Source organism: Microtus oregoni, unplaced genomic scaffold (assembly GCF_018167655.1).
Source record: "Microtus oregoni isolate MIOR12 unplaced genomic scaffold, Mior012 000059F_ref0000304, whole genome shotgun sequence".
Taxonomy (NCBI): Eukaryota; Metazoa; Chordata; class Mammalia; order Rodentia; family Cricetidae; genus Microtus; species Microtus oregoni.
In genome coordinates, this window is record NW_024543835.1 from 3,294,978 (window position 1) to 3,315,046 (window position 20,069).

Here is a 20,069-nt window from a genome sequence, read left to right on the forward strand (position 1 = left end):
CACTGAGAGCCTTGCCTGGTTACAAGAAATGGCCAATTCAGAATCCCTATCCTCCAAATCTAGAAGTCCTCGCTAGGATAACCATCATAAATTCTAGGGAGTTTCCACTGCACTCGGTTTATGAGAAAAGCTGCAATGAACATGGTTGTGATGTGGACTTTCCCTTTGTATGCTGTGAATACCATTAATGAATGAAGAAACTGCTTTGGACCTGTAGCAGAGAAGGTCTTAGGTAGGTGGGGAAAACTAAGTGGTATGCTGGGAGAAAGGAGGAGGAGTTAGAGAGGAGCCATGTAGCCCACCGTACACAGATGCCACAGTCAGCCACAGTCACGTGGCTATACACAGTTTAATTGAGATGGGTTAAATTAATATGTAAGAATGAGCCAATAAGAATTAATGACTACTTTTATCTCACAGGGGCTTAGAATTAAATTGGGTCTAATTAAATTGTTTATCTGATCTTGAATTAGCTTTGATTTGTGAGATTTGTGATACCTATTGATAAAATTATTCTTTTCTTTTAGATTTTTTTAATCTGGTAGAATACAGGTTTTTTTATTTATTAATTAATTTTTCCAGCCCAATAAAATTTTTTCTCCCTCTCTCCTCTCCTCCCAGTCCCTTCCCCCAACCTCCCTACCCCACATCAACTCCACCTCCTTTCTCTTCAAACAATTGTAGGCCTACCCTGTATCTAAGCCAACCATGCCATATCAAGTTATAATAAGACTAATCACCTCCTTTCCTATCAAGGCTAGATGAGGCAATCCAGTAAGAGGGAAGCAGGTAGCAGAGTCAGAGACAGCCCCTACACTCACTGTTAGTAGTCCCATGAGAACACCAAGCTACACAAGGATAAGCAAGCTACACAGAGGGGACTAGGTCAGTCCCATACCATCTCTCTGGTTGGTGATTGAGAGTCTGTGAGCCGTTTTGAGCCCAGGTTAGTTGATTCTGTGAGGTTTTCTTTGTGCTGACCTTGACTCTTTTGATTCCCACAATTCTTCCTTCCATCATCTTCTTCTAAAGGATTCCCTGAGCTCTGCCTAATATTAGCTGTGGGTCTCTGCATCGATTTACATCAGTTATTGGGTGAAGTTTCTCTGATGAGTGATGTGGGAGATCCTTCTGTATATGTGTTGCTTTTAGTGGTTGATGGATAAAGCTGCTTGGACCAATGGCTTAGCAGAGTAAAGCTAGATGGGAAATCAAAACAGAGATAAAGAGAGAGAGTGGGTGGAGTCAGGGAGACTCCATGTAGCTACCAAAAGAGATAGATACCATATCCTTACCAGTAAGCTAAGAGATGCTTGCATGCTTTTCACCTGCATTTATAGTACATGGGACCATGTCCAAAGTGGGCAGCTATCTTAAGGGCTATTGGCTGAAGCAGTTCCCACAGCAGATGACAACTGGACAAGGTAACAATATATGAGTACAGCAGAATATCATTAGGAATCATTTCATTGACTTTTTAATTCCCAGTTACATCTGGTTCTATCCTAGGCCTCTGGGCTGTTCAGTCTCTGGATCTTGGCCCTCCAGGCAGTGTCAGGGGTGGGTTACCTCTCATGGTATGGGTCTCAAGCTGAACCAGACATTAATTGACCACTCCCATAATTTCTGTGCCACCTTTACTCCAGCATATCTTGTCAGCAGGGGAAAAGTTATGTGGCCTGGTGTGAGTTCAAATCCCTCCATTGGAAGCCTTGTTTGGTTATAGGAAATGGCTGTTTCAGGCTCTGTATACCCCATTGCTAGACTCTCCCTCATATTCCTGGGAGATCCATTATACTAGGTTACTAGCTTGTTCCTCAAGGAAATGTAAATCAAAACAAATCTGAGATTCCATCTTATACCTGTCAGAAGGACTAAGATCAAAAGCTCAAGTGACAGCTCATGCTGGAAAGGAAGTGGAGCAAGGAATGCACTCCTCCGCTGCTGGTAAGAGTGCAAACTTGAACAACAATGTTGGAAATCAATATGGCAGTTTCTCAGAAAAGTAGGAATTGACCTACCTTAATACCCAGCTATACCACTCCTGGACATACACACAAAGGATGTTCTATCATATCACAAAGACAGTTGCTCATCTGTGTTCATCGCAGCTTTATTTGCAATATCAAAAACTGGAAACTAGAAATAACCTAGAATTTCTTCAAAGGAAGAATGAGTAAAGAAAATACAGTACATTTCCACAATGAAGTATTACTCAGCTGTTAAAAACAATGACGTCATGAAATTTGCTGGCAAGTGGGTGGAAGTAGAAAACATCATCCTGAGTGAGGTAGCCCAGACCCAGAAAGATAACCATTATATTATATATTATATACTCACTCAAAAGGGGATATTAGCTGTAAAGTAAAGAATAACCATGCAATATGGAATTGCTTAAGGCAGTCTGACAAATGAGGTTTTGCTCCGTTTCCTCCAGGAGGAATCCACCCTGGGCCTGGCATTTTCAAAGATTAGATTTGGAAATCAAGCTTTGCACCTGGGAATGTACTGAGGCAAGAAAGCTTATCCCTTCTCTCCGCTATTCTCATGCTGAAAGTGAGAATTTTCAAGTGAGACATGAAAGCAAAGACAACAAACCCTGCAGGATAATAGCCTCAGAGGACGTTAATAACAGCCATTTTTTTTAAAGCAAAGCTTACAGACTCCTAAATCCGTAGCCCAGCATTTAAGGCACATTGCAATGCAGTAGACCTGAAAACACACTCCTTAGTTACCAGGAGTAACCTGGCTCTGAGCCAAACAAGTCTTTAAATTGACTCTTGCTTCCTTCCCTTGGGATGACATTCTGCTGCTTCAAACAGAATTGCAATGGACACACATGGAAGAGAAACGAAGCTACTCCTAATAGTGTCTCTCTCCTCAAGTCTGTGTCCTGATCTAGCTAGGAACCTTAGGTGGCTAGGTTAAAGTCCTTAAAAGGTCAAAACAGTCTAATTGCTTCATATGGATAACTTGGCAAAAAGTTTATGTTTTACTCATTCTAGTCTGCTGTTCAGGTAATACCAGACTGATATATTTCTAACATGCAGGCAAAATAAATCACTAAAAGGGATTTGCAAACGCCAGACCAACTAGGTTCTTTCATTCTGCTTGGCAGGCACATGTTTAAAGATCTGCTGCTACAGCATGGCCGTTGCACATATCAGTATACAGTTGTGGTTGTGACAGAATTCAAGAGACCTTGTGAAGCCCAAGTCAGAGAAAATCCTAGCATAGAAGAGGGAAGTTATCACAAAGTCCTACCCATACCTGAGGAGTTATCAGCAATTTCTGGTGGTAGATGGTCCTGCACTAATACACCTATGGGCAGCACTAAGTGGAGTCTAAAAGTTAGCCCACTCTGAGTTGGCTCAAAAATTAGCACATGAAATTAGAAGGCAATAGTGCTGGAGAGTATTGTGGAATAAATGGAGTTTAAAAAATAAGGGTTAGACTTAAACATTTTAAAGCTAAGTAACTTTAAAAAATAATGTTGCCTTTGGTGGTGTGGACACAAGAACTGACCCCAGTGGTGAGGATGAGGGAGAGCTGGTCCCACCCCTCATGGAGGGGGTATCCTGGTAGAGGCCAGGGACTAGCAATCCATCTACTAGCCAGGCCAACATTCAGGGCTTTGTGTTGACCCACCTCAACATCTACCCCACCTATGACCTGCTGAAGCACGTGAAAGGATTGGACCTGCAGAATGAGAGTCACAGGATCTCCTTGACTTGAGGCAACAACAGGATCCTCAAGAGCAGTTTTGGTGACAGTCCAGTATTGATAGTGTTCCAGAAGCCAGAAGCCTTAAAACAGACAAATGACTCACTGCAATGAACACTTACAAGTAAAGTTGCTTGGAAAAAAGGATATACTGCATGACACCCCACAAATCACAGCTCTCAGTGTGACTCCAATGAACGAATAAGTGATGTAGATTGCTAAAGACAGAGAAACAACATGATTTTTTTATTTTAATTTCTATTTTTATTCATTTTCTTTGGCAGGGAAGTGATAATGTTGGACAGTGTATACTGAAGGACTGGAACTTGAGTAGTATGGGATACATGATATGAAATTCCCAAAGAATCCATAAAAAATTTTTTAAAGAACTCTCAATGAAAATATCGAGTTCATTTCTGTTCTCATCCCACGATGGTGTGTTTGTGTAGCTGTCTTTGTGTGTCTACACTTGGAAAGTTCAGCAATTTACAGCTAACATTGAATGAAGGATGGAACATAATCAAACTAAAGGAATTTTATGTGCTTGCTATTCAACTTCTCTAAAATAGTAAAACCCTTTGGAAGCACTTGTGTTGGAGAATACTGCTTCATGCACGCTGCATTTCTCTTCAAGTTTGCGGAACAATCTACTCTCTTTGATGAATGCAGAACCATCATTGTGATTATTAATTATTTTGTTTGACTCTAAAGCCAAGTGATGTTTCCCATAATTATTACTCATACAGAGAGCCCCACTGTATGAGCCCAAGGCTCCCAATTCACAATGTTCTCAAATGATTAGCCCATAAGGATAGCTTCTTCCCTGCTTTGGATATTGTCTCTGACTTTATACACACTTGGAAATCAGGTCACTCTTCATTCTTAGTAAGCTGTAAGAGTAACTACTGTTCTTTTAATTATTTATACACTAAGTGCTCTCACAAAACATCAGAGGCAATGGAGCCATACTGCAATTTTTAGAGCAATAATAGCCATTTGTTTTTATTGTCTCTGTGTTTCTTTCCTCATTTCTCCATGATCTTGAAGTTGGAGAATGTTATTTGCCTAGTGAATTAAAATATTTTAATTAATAATCCATAATTGTATTTATCTATGGAGTTCAGCATCATGTTTTAATGGCAACTCAATGACCTAGCTTGTTTATATTCTTTTTGTGAAAAATATTTTACTGTACTGGACAGCTTAAAATACCTTTAAAGCTTATTGTTCATTTCCACTGAAAACTTTGTTTTATTTTTTCAGCATCTCCTCCTTTCTGTATGCTCCCTCACCTAACACTTGATAACTGTGACTTTACTCTCAACTATGATTTCAGCCTTTTTACATTGCTTTATGTATAAAAGAGATTGTGTAATAATTCTCATCCTATTTTTATTTTATTTCACTCAGTATGTGTTTGTCTTCTAGGTTCATTCATGTTCTGGTCAATGATGAGGTTGCACTTCCTTTATGTGTGAATACTACCTCATTGTATCTAATAACATGTTTTCATTGTGTAATCATTGACTCATAAAGAATTACAGTATGTTCATGTCTTAACGCTTTCTAAATAGTGCACAGTAAAATGAAGACACAGACGTCTCTTTGGCACATTGAATCTATTTCCTTTGCATATCTGTCCAGGGGTTGGATTGTTTATTCATATGGTAATTTTGTGTTTTACTTGTCTCGGTACTCTCCATACTATTGTTTTTATAGTGGCTGAATTAATATACTGAATCCTATTTAAAAGAAAATTAATTCTATATACATAGGTAAGAAAATTCCATGATTTAAAATAGTCTAGTCATCCATTGCTTGTGATAATAAAAAGGAGAGTACAACACTGTTACTATCTTCATTCTTCGGGTTTCTTCTATGAAAAATGGTATAACATTTAATAATCTTCCACGATTGCCTTATTACTTATAAGCATCAAAGATCATTCTAGATGTTGAATGACATAGTTAAAATATTTAATAATCTTGCCTTTGTACTTTCTGTTACAAACTTTTATTTTCAATCACTTTCTAAGTAGGTTTCTCACCTATTTAATTTAGGGAACTTGATTGATTCAATTTCTCCCTACCACTCATTTTCCATTCCATTAAGAGACCGCAATTTATTCCCATGGCTCATAAATTAAGCTTCTTTCACATTAATGTGCTTTCCACACTAGTCTCTCTACCTATAATGTCTTCTTCCCTGTTTTCTAAATTCCATCTATTTCTTCTGACTCGAGAAGCATCTCATCATTTCATGAAGTCTTGTTTTTATCTCTTGGTTTCCATCTGGACCTCCTTCTAATTGAAGGCCTTCTATTGCCTATCATTTATTAAAGACTTGTGTTCTGGATGCTGTGCAAAAGATTTTACAAAATTGCTCCCTGGAGCATCTGAAGAAACACCCCAGCTATTTAGGTATTGTTTAATATATAGTGAAGCCGGAGACATGAAAGGGGAACAAGGAAGAGGAAGAATCAAACTTACGCCTATTTAGCTGCTTTGCCTTATGCTTTCCTTGGGTGCTGAAAAGAGAGAATTTATAACAAGAGATTAGACTCCCAGGAAAAGAGGGCATGTAGTCTTTCCAAAATTCATACCTGAAGTAGCATACCCACTCACTGATACTGTAAACCCTGGTCAGATTTCTTATATAATGTCTGAGCCTTCTTGGTGCTCACTGATGAACTTTCTACATAATTATAGAGAGATTTTATACAATTTTCCTTTCCAGGAGTGCATAGCATTTTTCCATTTGCACTTACTTTCTCAACTTCATGTTTCTTCTCTTTGTATCTCCATTCACCGCTTCAGTTCTATTTAACACACTGCAGAATAAGATCACGTCCTTCTTGGAGTACTGAAAACAATAATAGTTTTCACTACCTGACAGCAATGTTATATTTACTGAAATTCACGTGGGAGTATTATTAATAGGAAAAGTTACCACCAGTTATTTAAAAGCTCAGAGGAAATGTACCCTTATGGTTAAGATCATAACTACTGAAGTATAAGTATCTAGGTTCAAAATCTTACAGCTAACTGTTTGTTAGCTATGTGATCTTGGGCATTTTTAACAGTGTTGTAAAATCATTCTCTTACATAGAAAATGAAGATAGTAACAGTGTTTGCTATCGAGCATTATTGAAAAAATTAAATAAGATTCGGCATGTACAGTTCATTGAGCTGTGCCTAGTTCATCATAAGTCTTACGTATGTTGCTGTTTATATAGATAATATTTTCCACTATTCACTAGCTATTGTTTTGCCTAGAGAAATACAATCACAATGAAAACAAAGAAAAGCCAGTTATCCCAAAATGGTTGTAGTACCTATGACTTGAGTGATTTTTTTCTGGTTAGTTCAGAAAGAAAATAAAACTAATATTTTCTATGAAAAGTATCTTGTATTCAGATTGATTATCTTCTGATAATCCTATTTATTTTCTTTGCCAACTTGTTGCTTTTCTATGTCTCCTAAATCTAATACCAGCCTAAGGCCAGTGACCTCCTGATAGCTTAACTCAAATAGACTTATGTCGCATCCTACCTGCTGCATCTATGTTTCCTCTCCACCTATAGTTCACACTGCCTGATGGTCGTGAAAAAATCTCCATTATAACCTTTAAGAGAGAATCCTGTGTCCCCCAACAATATTCACTTATGGTTCAAGACTGTGTGTGAGTCCTATAGTTTGACAGATTGAACACTAGTCTGCCGCCCCAAAGGAATATGACAGAACTCTGCTTATATTGATATTTTACGTCATTGCTGATGAAACTAATTGCCCCAAAGGCCTTGTAAACAAAAGGATCAATCAGTGGGCTATTTTCTTTTCTCCTAGCAGATATATTTTATAGTAAAGAGACAATTTCAGTGTACTTTCCTGAATGGTGTGTGGCAAAATGAAAAATGTAGTCAGAATTTCATTTTTCACTCAAAACAAGGGACCCATGTGAGCAAATATTTTGTGTGGGGTTTTAATCAAATATATTCATACTATTTCCCAGCCTTCTATTCTTTCACCAGTGCAGTTTCCTTTTGAAGCTTCAATAACTACTGTGGAATTCATCAAGTGCTCATACACAATATGTTAGGAGAAACAGCATAGAACCTGGCAAAGTGAAGAAAACTGGATCAATTTCCCAGTTGTAACATTTGCCAGATAAGTGACTGTAAGCAAGTCAGTTAAACTTCTCTTATCTGCGACACATAGAAAATGAGATGTGCTTCACCAGGAGCCAGGGCGAAGAAGCAATAACTACGGTGATAAACTCAGAAGAACTCGGTGACACACAGAGCCCTTATGGCACCTTTATAGCTTGTTCTTCGACACTATCATCATGCCATAGAAAACTGTAAGTGACGTCAGTTTTACCTTCCAACACTAACACAGTATCTCAGGCAGTGTTCCTTGCTGAAAGGAGGAATTTTGTTCCTAATGTTTATGAGATTTGGCAAGAATTCCTCATCAATATTTAGTTGATCATATAAATGAATTCAAAGAAAAACACACACTTGGTGTTTAAAATTAAAGACAGAACTATCACTTGCATTCCTTCTATATTTCCCATGATGCCAAGACTAAACAAATAATTGGTACTAGATAAATACTTGCTTATTCATTTTCTGTTCCTTTCTTTGTTAATGCGACAACAAAGATATTTATATGCAGTAGACTTTACTCAGTCATGAAAAAGAAGAAAATTAGCACATTAATGAATCGGCATTCTGTTTGCACCTCAGAATTCCTCACTTATTCAGCAAAGAAACATGTTGATGGTTTCCCATTGCATATGAGTTTAAGTAACTAGCAATTAAGACAGGGTCTTTGCTATCAGGGCAAGATAGAAAAAATCAAATGTGTGATCATTTATATACCTAGGATGTTTACACAGTCATTCCATTGGTTAAATTATTTTCTGTAACTGGGGTTGTATCTCAGTGGTGGTAGAGGCCTTACATATGTTATGCCCTAAGAATCAGCTCAGTTCCAGAAAGAGAGAGAGATAATATGTTAGTTTCCCTGAATATCATGCACAGGATTTGTTTTGGTTCCCCGAATGCATCCCCTGGGGGAAAGAAAAACTTTAGGTGGTTTGCAAACAAAGGGAGAGAGAAAGAAGTGAAGTAAGGCAATGCTCGCAAAATTAGGTCTGGTATTTACCCTAACTTCAATAAGCTCACCTTTCTCTTTTGCTGAAGAAATGGTAAATCAGGTCTACCATATAGATTTAGAAAATGGAGAAAAAAAATCTAAGTATGGTGTTGCATGCGTGTAAAAATATAATTTTGAAGAATGAGAAAAAAATTATGTGTCCTAGCCCAACCTGGGCAACATAGTGAGTGTGTGTGTGTGTGTGTGTGTGTGTGTGTGTGTGTGTGTGAGAGAGAGAGAGAGAGAGAGAGAGAGAGAGAGAGAGAGAAATATGTTCCAGTGTCCCACAGAGACTGAAAGAGAATAAAGAAAATCCTGGAAATGCTGTCTATCTGATTAAGCTCCATGCAGCAAGAAACTCATGAATAATTTTCTACTATATTTTCTAGTTTGTAAATCCAGCTATAACATCCCCAAACCGCCCCAAGTTTTATGTGATAAGTATAGATGTTCTTCCATCTGTTTTATTATTTTCCTTCCTTTAGCATCTGAGTTCATGCCATCTATATTCCTCTTCCAGTATATGGAGTCCAACAGGGCTAGTTTGACTGCCAAAAATAGTGACAAGAAACATTTGTGGTCCATCTACCTTATTTCTGCAGCTCTCAAACTTCGGCATTGCAAGTGAATGTGACCGGAAACAGGAGACACGTCTTTAGAATTATTATCATGTTATTGCTGCCACTTCCCTCTTTACTGCGGCAGCGCATTTAATTAAATTTTAGAAAGAGTTACAGATGGGGGGCGGGGAAAGAAAACTTTTTAAGCCACACAGATCAAGCTGATTTTTTGGAGCTTCAGAATGAATTTTTAAACTTGTTGAAGAGAAGCATACAAATCTGTAAGAGCAAGTCAAATAACGTACAAAGCCTCCATTCATTGTGTAGGCAGAATGGAATGCTGGAGCCCGGCAGCTCTCTAAGGAATGTTCCTTTGGCTTCGACTGTTCTGCTGGGAACAAGGAGGGAAACACATATATAAAATGAATTTCTAATGTCTCTGGCTTATTATGGCAAAATTATAAGAAAAGTTGGCTGTTTAATACAAACTGTCAGTTGCATATTCCAGGCCTCCATTCTTTGAGGTCTCTCCCACATCCACACGCCTGGCTACCATTTAGCCAGCAGTACAATGTGGCTGATTATGATTATCGACTGTCCAAGCCTGTGCTCTTAAACTCATTCTGCCGACAGAACGTAAGCAAAGTTGGCATTTTAAAGCAGGGCCCATTCCATTTCTGGGTTGTCTTAGGTTTGCTATGCAACAAGATAAGTGCTGTAGTCCCCGGTTCAAGCTGAAAATGTTGCACAGGAAGACATATCATGTAAAGGTCAGATTCTTATATTATGATGTCTTTTTATTTCTGTCTATACGAATGAAACTTAATGCATACCTCTTTTCTTAACTCTTACCAAGGTCCTAACTTGCCAAGGACACTTTTGACCTGCTGAGCCTGAAACTATGATAATATTCTTAAATGATGTATCAAATGCTTAATAATCAATGCCTAGTGTTGTAATATGTGTATGATGCTATAACACTAAGGGGAATTTAATGTATGTTTTCAAGAAGATGTTCTTGTCTCATAGAGTCCCATTAATGTGTTGGTGTTTTGGACTATGTACAACCTTTGTTATCCTTTTTTTCCATGCTTTTATGGTCACAGTCAACACAGTGGATTAATAGGTGCTTTGAAAGTACAACTCGACTCACATTGTAATGAAATGATTACCACTGGGATCTCCTTTGTCATGTTATTTTATTTCATAAAACATATATATTTTTGTTTATCAGAATATTTCATTCATGGACTAGAAAGTTTAACTTATGAAATGTCCTATAAATGTATTACTTCTAATTCATAAAATAAGAAACACATTTATTACATCTAATATGGTATTTACTCTTATTCTCCATAATAACTTCATGAGGCAGGACCCCAAGAAAAATGACGCAGGGTGTATTCTGCAAATTGTAAAATTAGAATTTCTTTGAACTAATAAGTTCTCCAAATTTACATTCACAGCTAGTCTCTTTGTTTGATAATTCTGAATGTGTTCTTCCTGCTGTTTGGTAGGATCTCCAAGGTGAAATTGAAGCTCACATGGACATCTATCACAATCTTGATGAAAATGGCCAAAAAAATCTTGAGGTCCCTGGAAAGTTCAGATGAAGCAGCCCTGTTAGAAAGACGTTTGGATAACATGAATTTCAAGTGGAGTGAACTTCGGAAAAAGTCTCTCAACATTAGGTAGGCAAAAATTGGGGTGGGCTGGGGGGATCCAGATGTGAATAAAGATGACAAAATTCTCCTCATTTTCCTAGCACAGGTAGCTAATGTCTCGTATGTTTATGTAAATCACCCAATTTCAGAATGATACATTTTATTTTGAATAAATGAATCATTCATTTGCTTGGAATGGAAATGATACTTGAGGGTTCAGGTTAGATTAAAATGGGACTGTTTCATAACCACAGGAGAGATGCATATTAAGACATTAGAGTAAATTTAAATGGGGAACACAGCGATCCTAATTTCAGAGTTCTCTCTTGGCTTATCACAGTGTCATAAAAAAAGCAATAAAATTAGTGAATGTTTGTTATGGAATTCTCTTTGGCATTACACTGAACGCATAACCAAAGGACATCCTTTAAAAGGCAGAACACATTATAATTAACAATTTAAAGACACCCTCTCCAGAGTTCCTGCAGCTAAGAAGATTATAGCAATTTTTTATCATTTGATCTCTTAGATTTTGTTGAAGCATATCGCCTGTAGGTACACTAAACTTTTTGATTTTCTGCCTACTTTCTTCTTTGCCCTGTCAGTCTGCTTTGAGAAATGAATGACTATATCTTGCATCATTGCTAAAGAAGGTAAAGGGAAGCACTAGGGTTCTTTGTGTGGCTCATATAAGCATATGGGGGACAAAAGAGCAGAGCTGGGCTGCTAAGTGCCCAGTGGTACCCAAGGAGCTGGGAAATGCACAGACGAGAAGCAAGCTTCCCACTTTCTATTTGATTGGGTTTCCTAATCCACTTATTTTTAAGCATATTTTTGTACTCTCAACAGTGGCTATGAAAGGAGTGGTCATGAAGAGAGGTATAAAAAGACAAGTGAGCTTAATAATAGTTAGAATGAAATGTATCCAATAGCGGGAGTAGTTACTAGCCTGAGGTAGTATGACTACAAACAAGCATTTTGCCCCTTCTTTCTAGTCAGCGTAAATTGTCTGCAATTCCAACAGACAACCCTCACACGGAAGAGGAACACAAGATTTTATTAAGTTGAAACCACTGCTGTAAGAACTCTACCCACAATAAAATAATAATAATGCTAGTAATTAATGCAGGCTATGTGTTATATTCCGTCCACTGCTCTAAGCATTTCATAGTGTTTGGCCCCTGTGATTCTTTCAGCAACAGTGAAAGGTAGATTTCCTTCTAATACTTTCTTAGCATTTGAAGCAAATGGGGGACAGAGAGGTTAAATAAGTTTCCAAAAGTGACCCAATTAGTAAAGGGCATCTTTAAGACCTATTCACAGTGAGTCTAACTTTATCATATAAGCTTTTCATCATCATAGTATTCTGTAGTGTAGAATAAAGCAATTTTCACTAATAAAGACATCATTATTTAAAAATTGATTTGAATAACAGATTTCGAAGAACAGAAGAGAACTGCTTTTGCAAGGCTTTCCTGCAAGCTTGCACTCAGTATCCTAGAATCTCAATATTTATCTCAATATTTCGTCCATGATTTTTTAAATCTACATGTTAGTGATAAGTTGGAGGCAACAGTGGGATATGGTATTTTCAAAAATAGAGAGGCTTATTTGCTGGCTATATTTTAAACTTTTAATCAGGCCAAAATATAAAATGGCAATGGCCACATTTGTAACATCGGTCCTTAAAAAGAATAAAACATGAGGGGAAAAAATGTTTCAACGAGTGAGAAAAGAAAACATGATTGCCGTTTTACAGGAAAGAAAAGGAAAGGGGCGATAACTGCAAATGTCTGGATATCTTTTCTCTACTGCATGTGAACTTAATGAAAAAGAATTGGAGGCGGCATACAGCATTTCAGGCAACATATGAGCCCTTTGTTTTCAGAAATTTTCCATATGTCAACTGTTGTCATCTAATTCTTACTGGCATTAATCAAGCAAAAACCAGTTACCTTACCTTATGTACGGTGCTATGAATTCTGCAATTGAAATCGTCTGATCAATGGTCTTAGCTTTTAAAGAGGTCTCCGTGATATTAGAAGCAAGAAGGTCTCAGTTATAAGAAGCAAAGAATTCTTCACATCCACATGCGTTAGTTTAGTGTAATACGTGACTGGAATGGGGTATCACACATTCCACTGCAGAGGCACAGCAGAGATGGTAATTGGGAACATTATGCAATAAGAAAAAAGGAAGATTGAAATGATTGTCCCTTCAAGTATTTTTTATCTTGAATGTCACTACAATTTTTTTAAAAAAATATTTCAAAATATCCTGGGAAAACAACACTGTTTCTGCAAACTATAGCACATTATCTACTAGAAAATGTAGTGGGCTTGTTGTTTCATGGGGGCTTCTGAAACCATTCGTGTATTTCAGACAATAAGAGCAAACGGTACAGAAATATTCTACCTAGGACACAATTTCCATCACATTACTCCTTAGTTCAAAAATTTTGGACTTGTGCACACATCTTGCTCATTCCTTTTCTTCCCTTTTCTGTTCTTCCTGTGCCCCACCCCCACTGTGTTTCTTTCTCACCAAGCAACATTCTAGCTGCTCCCAACATGGAACTCTAAAGCTACTAGATTCTGCTTTCTAAAACAGTCTTGATTTCTAGCAATTTCCTGTCTCTCGTGAGAGATGTGTATGGGAAATATACTGGTTCTCATGCTTGGAACATAACTCTCTAAATTTTGACTCAAATTCTACAACAGGTGTTTCCCATATGGGCTGTTCTTTTCCAGTTCTTTCCAGGACTATACACTATTCTAATTGACATTTGAAGGACTAAGTATGTCTCAGTGATAGAGTGCTCTTCTAACATGAACAAGATCTTTGGTTTAGCCTGCAAAACATACGAGAGAGAGAGAGAGAGAGAGAGAGAGAGAGAGAGAGAGAGAGAGAGAGATGTTGCCAGGTGCTGTTGCCAGGACTCAGGATCAGAGGCAGGTAGATCTCTGAGTTGAAAGCCAGCCTGGTCTACAGAGTGAGTTCTAGGATAGTCAGAGTTATGCAGAGAAACTCTGCCTCAAAAAAAAGAAAGGAAGAAAAAAGAAATAAACAAACAAAAGAAAGAAGTGCAAAGTCAGAATAAGTCTAAAAGAATAGAATCCTTTTATAGCAATATTTTTTTCTCTTCTGATGCTTTGAGTACCTAACATGTCATCTTGAGCAAATTGCTTAAGTACTTTAATGCTATGAGACACTAAAATGAAGAGGTTTGACCAGAAACAGATGGTCTCTTCAGCTTCTCTTCCAATTCTGCAACTCTACTAATTTGGGATAATACTTTAAAAACTCAGTCAAATCGTTGTGTTTGTGTGTGGTGTTTGTACATGCTCACACATGTGTATGCACCTGTGCCTGTGGGTATATGCACGTGTGTTTGCACCTGTGCCTGTGGGTATATGCACGTGTGTATGCACCTGTGCCTGTGGGTATATGCACGTGTGTATGCACCTGTGCCTGTGTGAATATGCACGTGTGCAGAAGACTACAGGTCAGTACAAGTGTCTTTCTCATTCACTCTCCACCTGATTTTTTGAGTCAGAATGTCTTATTAAACCTTCAGCGCATCAATTTGGCTAGAATATATGGCTAATGGCCTCAGGGATTCACCTGTCTTTCTTTCCCTGGGCCTGGGGATTACAGATACATACCACCATGACTGGATGAACATAGGTGCTAGGGATCCATAGAAATGTCCCCATGCTTGCTCAGCAAGCTCTTTACCAATTTCTTTCTCTCCAAACACTGGTTTGTTTGTAAAACAGAGTATCCAAAAGTAAATAGAATGTTTTTGAGAAAAAGTGCTTGAAATTATGTAGAACTAATGTATTGTCTCATTTGAGAAGAGTTGATCATTCATTCCGCATTCATTATCATATCACATGTTGGCCACAAGATGTACGATAAGTAATACGTAAATATTTCCATAGAAGAAGATAAAAGATAGGAATCAAGTAATATTTTTACTTCTATAGAGACATTTGCACACACGCGTACATACACAGAGTGAATAATGAGATTGTCCAATACCAGAATGATCATTAATCAAGAAAAGTGTTTCTCATACCAAAATAGCCCATATCCACAACCTTTCACTTTGCCCTCAAACTAGTAAGAATTTCAAAAGTGAACAAGTGAATTTTTTACAGAAGAAATATTTATGAAATTCTGTTTAACCTGTATTCAGATTTTACCCACATTATTGTGTATAAATTTCACTCTGAGAATCACTTAATAAGTTATTGATATAACTTCAGCAAATTTATATTTTATATTTTTATGCTTGACAGAAGAAATGTGTAAATGCTATATGAATTTCATGTTTATTAAATTTTGAGCATTAGTTTGAGAGACAGGAACACTAACATTCTTAAGCAACAATGAATCACTTCGGGAGTACTTGGTAGCAGCAGTTAGAACAGAGAGGGGTTTTTCCTCTGGTAGAGAACAAAGAAAGTGCAAAAGGAAGAAGAGCCTTTTGACTTTTGAGTGGGAATAAAAGCAACTTGGACACTGAGAATATCTGACCTTTTCCTTACTCTTGGAATGCTAATTATGTTGGAAGTTGGAGTTCAAGGCCCAGCTTGGGAAAAAAAAATGTTTCCTTCTCTTTGAGTTTAATTCCGTCTCTTTACTTAAAGCCCCACAGCGCCCACTTTATTTCTGCAGTTCTTCGTTATTTCTGCATCCATCCCGTTTCTCTGTGTCTGCTGACGTGCTATTATATTACACAGGGGCACGCAGGATGTACGGAGATCCATCACTAGTTTTATAAAGGAAGTCAAAGTGAAAAATGAATTCAATAGAGTGCAATTTGCTTTAAGAATGTGTGCTTTTCGGAGTAAAGTTTTATTAAGGATTTCAAACTAGGCATCAACCAAATCACATTTGAAATATCTGTATCTCGAGAAATAACGGCCACTTTATCATGTTGTGTAATTCTTAGAGTTGTCACAGAGGAGTTCTTTAAATATCTAGCCATAGATCCCAGTCCACCTAAAAGTCCTATATTTTAGCTAAACCTCATAGTTTGTGAAAATTTTCTGTTTTTCAAAGATCAGCACTTACCTTTTAAGAGTCTAGTAGCCACCAAGAGCTTGTCTTCACTAATAAAGATTAATATGAAGTGGGTAGACACCGTGTATCTCTTCAAATTCCCTTTTTTATTTCTATTCTGTGGGTAGGGATAAATAAAGTACATTTGGCTACTGAGAAGAGGTCATTTTTCTCTGGAATTTAAAATAGTTGGTTAAAACCAGTATGCATAAGGCTTTTTCTTATCTGGTGGTGCCTTGTAATTCTCAATTCCCATTTGGAAATATGACTATATAACAGATATACCCTGGCAGTAGTTTTTAGACCTCTGGTCCTGCTTTTCCCCAATTGCAAAATGGGGTGTTTAAACTGTGATCTCTAAGGTTCGTCTTAATGCTAACATCTTTTACTAACAACAAAACATACTTCCAAATAAAGGGAAAGGCAGTTACCAAATCCTTTTTTTTTCTCCCAGGAGATAGCTTTTCAAACATAGAAAATGGCTAATTGTTTAGAAGTCTTTGATAGGCAGTCATTAAAATACAACCAGTAGTTTCTTTCAGCATATATATTACAAATGTCTCAGAAATATTTCACAGGATTAATATGCTAAGATTCAGTTTCCTTCGGTTCAGATTGCCTTTCAATCACCTCAAAGACCCACATAGAGTCAGGAGTGGTGCTGCGCGCGCACCGTGGCTCCCAGCACTCAGAAAGCAGAGGCAGGTGGGTCTCTGGAAGGTCACAGCTGCTCTGATCCACGTAAACAGTCAGAGACCAGCCAGGCTGGCTAGTAGGAAGCTGGTTTAAGAAAATGATCAAACACTTTAAAATTTCAACAAATCCCAAACCTCAGGACATGTCTTCTCACCCAGATGCTTGACAGTTTCTCCTCTCTTCTGGTGTCAAGTCCTTTTGCTGTTGTGCTGTTAACAGTCTTGACTGGCTTCTCCTGGCTTCTCGCAGCCTTCAGAACTCATGCTACTAAATTCCTCTTAGATATTTTAGAATTTAATTTCTTCTTTCAAAGCTGTTTTCTCGGCCCTTACAAAACTCAAAAGTGTTTGTTTGTTCACTTACATATGAACAGTCACTACTATTTAACCTAGAAATTGAGTTGTTTTTTTTTTTTGGTTTGGTTTGGCTTGGTTTTTTGAGACAGTTTCTCTGTATAATTAGCCCTAGCTGTCCTCGAACTCACTCTGTATACCAGGCTGGCCTCGAATTCAGAGACTGGCCTGCCTCTGCCTTCCGAATGTGGGGATTAAAGGTGTGCACCACTACCACCTGGCCTAGAAATGGGGTTTTAGTACTTCCCCATATAGCCAAAGCAGCAGCCTGTGATCTCACCATGGGCAAAGGCCTGTAATAAATTCCCTGTTGGAATGTTCCACTACATTAGTTTGCTTCAAATACCAGATAAATGCAAGACAATCATTGGATGTCCTCATGCCCTTTCTTCTTCCTATTACATGTAACCCATGCCTCATGCAACTTAAAGACAAAAAATAAATATTCTAAGCAGTGTCTTCTCTACTGTTTACTGCTATTCTTTGTGCCTCTGACTGCCTACCTTTCAAAACATCCTGTCTGATAGCTTCTTTCACCTTCCACGGAACTCAGCTGTAACTTTCAAACATTGCAGAGAATCCTTGTGACCAGTACTCATTAGACTTCACGTTTTATATAATTGTCATTCTTCCAAATTGGACAAGTATAAAAATGAAAGAAAATCTGACAAATCTACCCCAGAAAGACAACCTGGTTGTCATTTCAGATATTTCCATGCATAGTCAAGTATGGGCTTACAAGTGTATGCCTAGCTACACACAAACATTTTACAAAAGAAAAAAAGATTTCCTGTTTTAACCCACTTTCTCATTTTCCATATGCATAAACATTTGTATATGCCATCATACTGAGTATTACATAGGAATTCATTGTATGACATTATCATTGTAGAAGAAAGAAATCCCTTAGCATTGAATATTTACAGTTTATAGTGTATCACAATCATAAGCAATGCTGTAATTAATATTTTCTGCCTATAGCTTTGTGAGCTTTTCCACTTGCTTTCTTCATATTCCTCAAATTGAACATTTATTTACACATTTTAAAGACCTTTATGTCTTCAATAGAGTGTCTTTTGTAAAATCTGAAACAATTTAATTTCAGTAGTAAGTACAAACTTTGGTAGTTCAAAGCCAGAAAGAGAGTTATATTGGAAATGTCAGGCTAAGTTACTGAGCAGACAAGGGAAATGTTCTTTTACCTAGCTGCTCTGCCTTAAATTTCTTGGCAGCCCCAGAGACTTTAGTGTATTTCTGTTATAAGCAGCATTAATTTTTATGAATTAATTAGTGCTTGCTGATCAAACGTAAGTGATGTAGCATGGTTGCAGATTGACCTGAGGATAAAGCACTGTAACTTTCCCCTTTGTTTTCTGGATGATGATTTATTTCATTAATTTAGTTTCTCCTCCTCAAATGAAATGTGGGTTTTATAGCACAGATCAGTTATTTGTGTATTCCTCCATGGCTTCTAAGAATTAACATGTTCTAAATCCAGCTGATGGGAAAGCACTAAATTATTCATGTTTAGGGGAAGCTTTCTCTTCCATGTGAGTTTTTGGTCTCCGTACATTTTACACAAAGGGAACAGTGAGAAAAAAATGATTGGAACTTGGTGAAAAACAAAAGGTGCAGAGGGATAAAGCAGGCTAGAAGGACAAGCGAGGCATGTGGAAAGCCGAGCAGAAAGGACCGGATACCAGACTAAAGGAGTCAAAGGGAAAGACTGCCCAGGGTGGAAGACATGGAAAAGTCGGAGTGTGGGGAAAGACCTTTCCATTTCTCAAAACAGAAAGAATTCCAGTATGAGTCACATGAAAACTAAAGGGGTTTTATTAGTCACTGGGTCTAAGACGTTTTCTACTAGAAACATCAAAAAATCATTGGCTGAAACAGGATAGGAAAACATTTGATTCCAGCATGCAGGCCATTCCAAAAGTCTCAGAATTCTGCATATGGAAAGAAACATATGGCAGAATGTGGTCTTGCCTGAAAATTGTCATTGGAATGCTCCCACCTTGTTTATAACTTGTAAAATCAGGTAGCTATATGGTTATTGACAGCTGTGCTATATAGCTCAAAGTAGGTGTGTATTGGGGCAATATTTAACCAATGAAATGGAATTAACAGAATCATCAATTATACTTCTAGATATTCTGTTACAGTATTCTCCCGTTCTTTTTTAGGTCCCATTTGGAAGCCAGTTCTGACCAGTGGAAGCGTCTGCATCTTTCTCTTCAGGAACTTCTTGTGTGGCTACAGCTGAAAGACGATGAATTGAGCCGGCAGGCACCTATTGCTGGTGATTTTGCAGCAGTTCAGAAGCAGAATGATGTACACAGGGTAGGATGCTTTAGAGACTAATAATTTGTGCATAGCAAGCATTAACTGGCTATTTTTAAACTGTTTTTAATTAAAAATTAAATGGGAGAGGAGTATTTTAGTCACTTCATCTGATGATTACTTATAAATAGCTCATGCCCATTATATTTTAAATGTCAAATATATTTGCATTAGTAATATCCCTTTTGTCTATTTTTAAATTCTTCTTATCATGGAAAATATTGAATATTTATAAAAGTAGACAGAACATTACAACAAACATTCATGTGCTTTTCAAGATATCAACAATCCTCAATTCATGGACAGTCTTATTTCTTCTATGCCTCTATTCATTCTCTTGTCATTTCAAGAAAATCTCAGGCATATTCCATTTATTCCTAAATATTTTAGGAAGTATCTCAAAAAAGAGAAGGATATGTCTTTTTTATTAAATAGAGTGCTATTATAACACTATAAAATAGCAGTAATTACATCATATCAAATATCCATAAATATTCCATT

At 37.4% G+C, this 20,069-nt stretch overlaps 1 protein-coding gene across 1 annotated transcript in view; it reads left to right on the top strand.

The window, feature by feature from the left end:
* The window catches only part of LOC121438964 (dystrophin-like), a 689,483-nt gene that overhangs the window by 234,139 nt on the left and 435,275 nt on the right, over positions 1–20,069 (top strand). Inside the window, 3 exon segments of the mRNA XM_041639468.1 lie at positions 10,960–11,022; positions 11,024–11,133; positions 19,412–19,568. Coding sequence (XP_041495402.1) covers positions 10,960–11,022; positions 11,024–11,133; positions 19,412–19,568 — 330 coding nt within the window.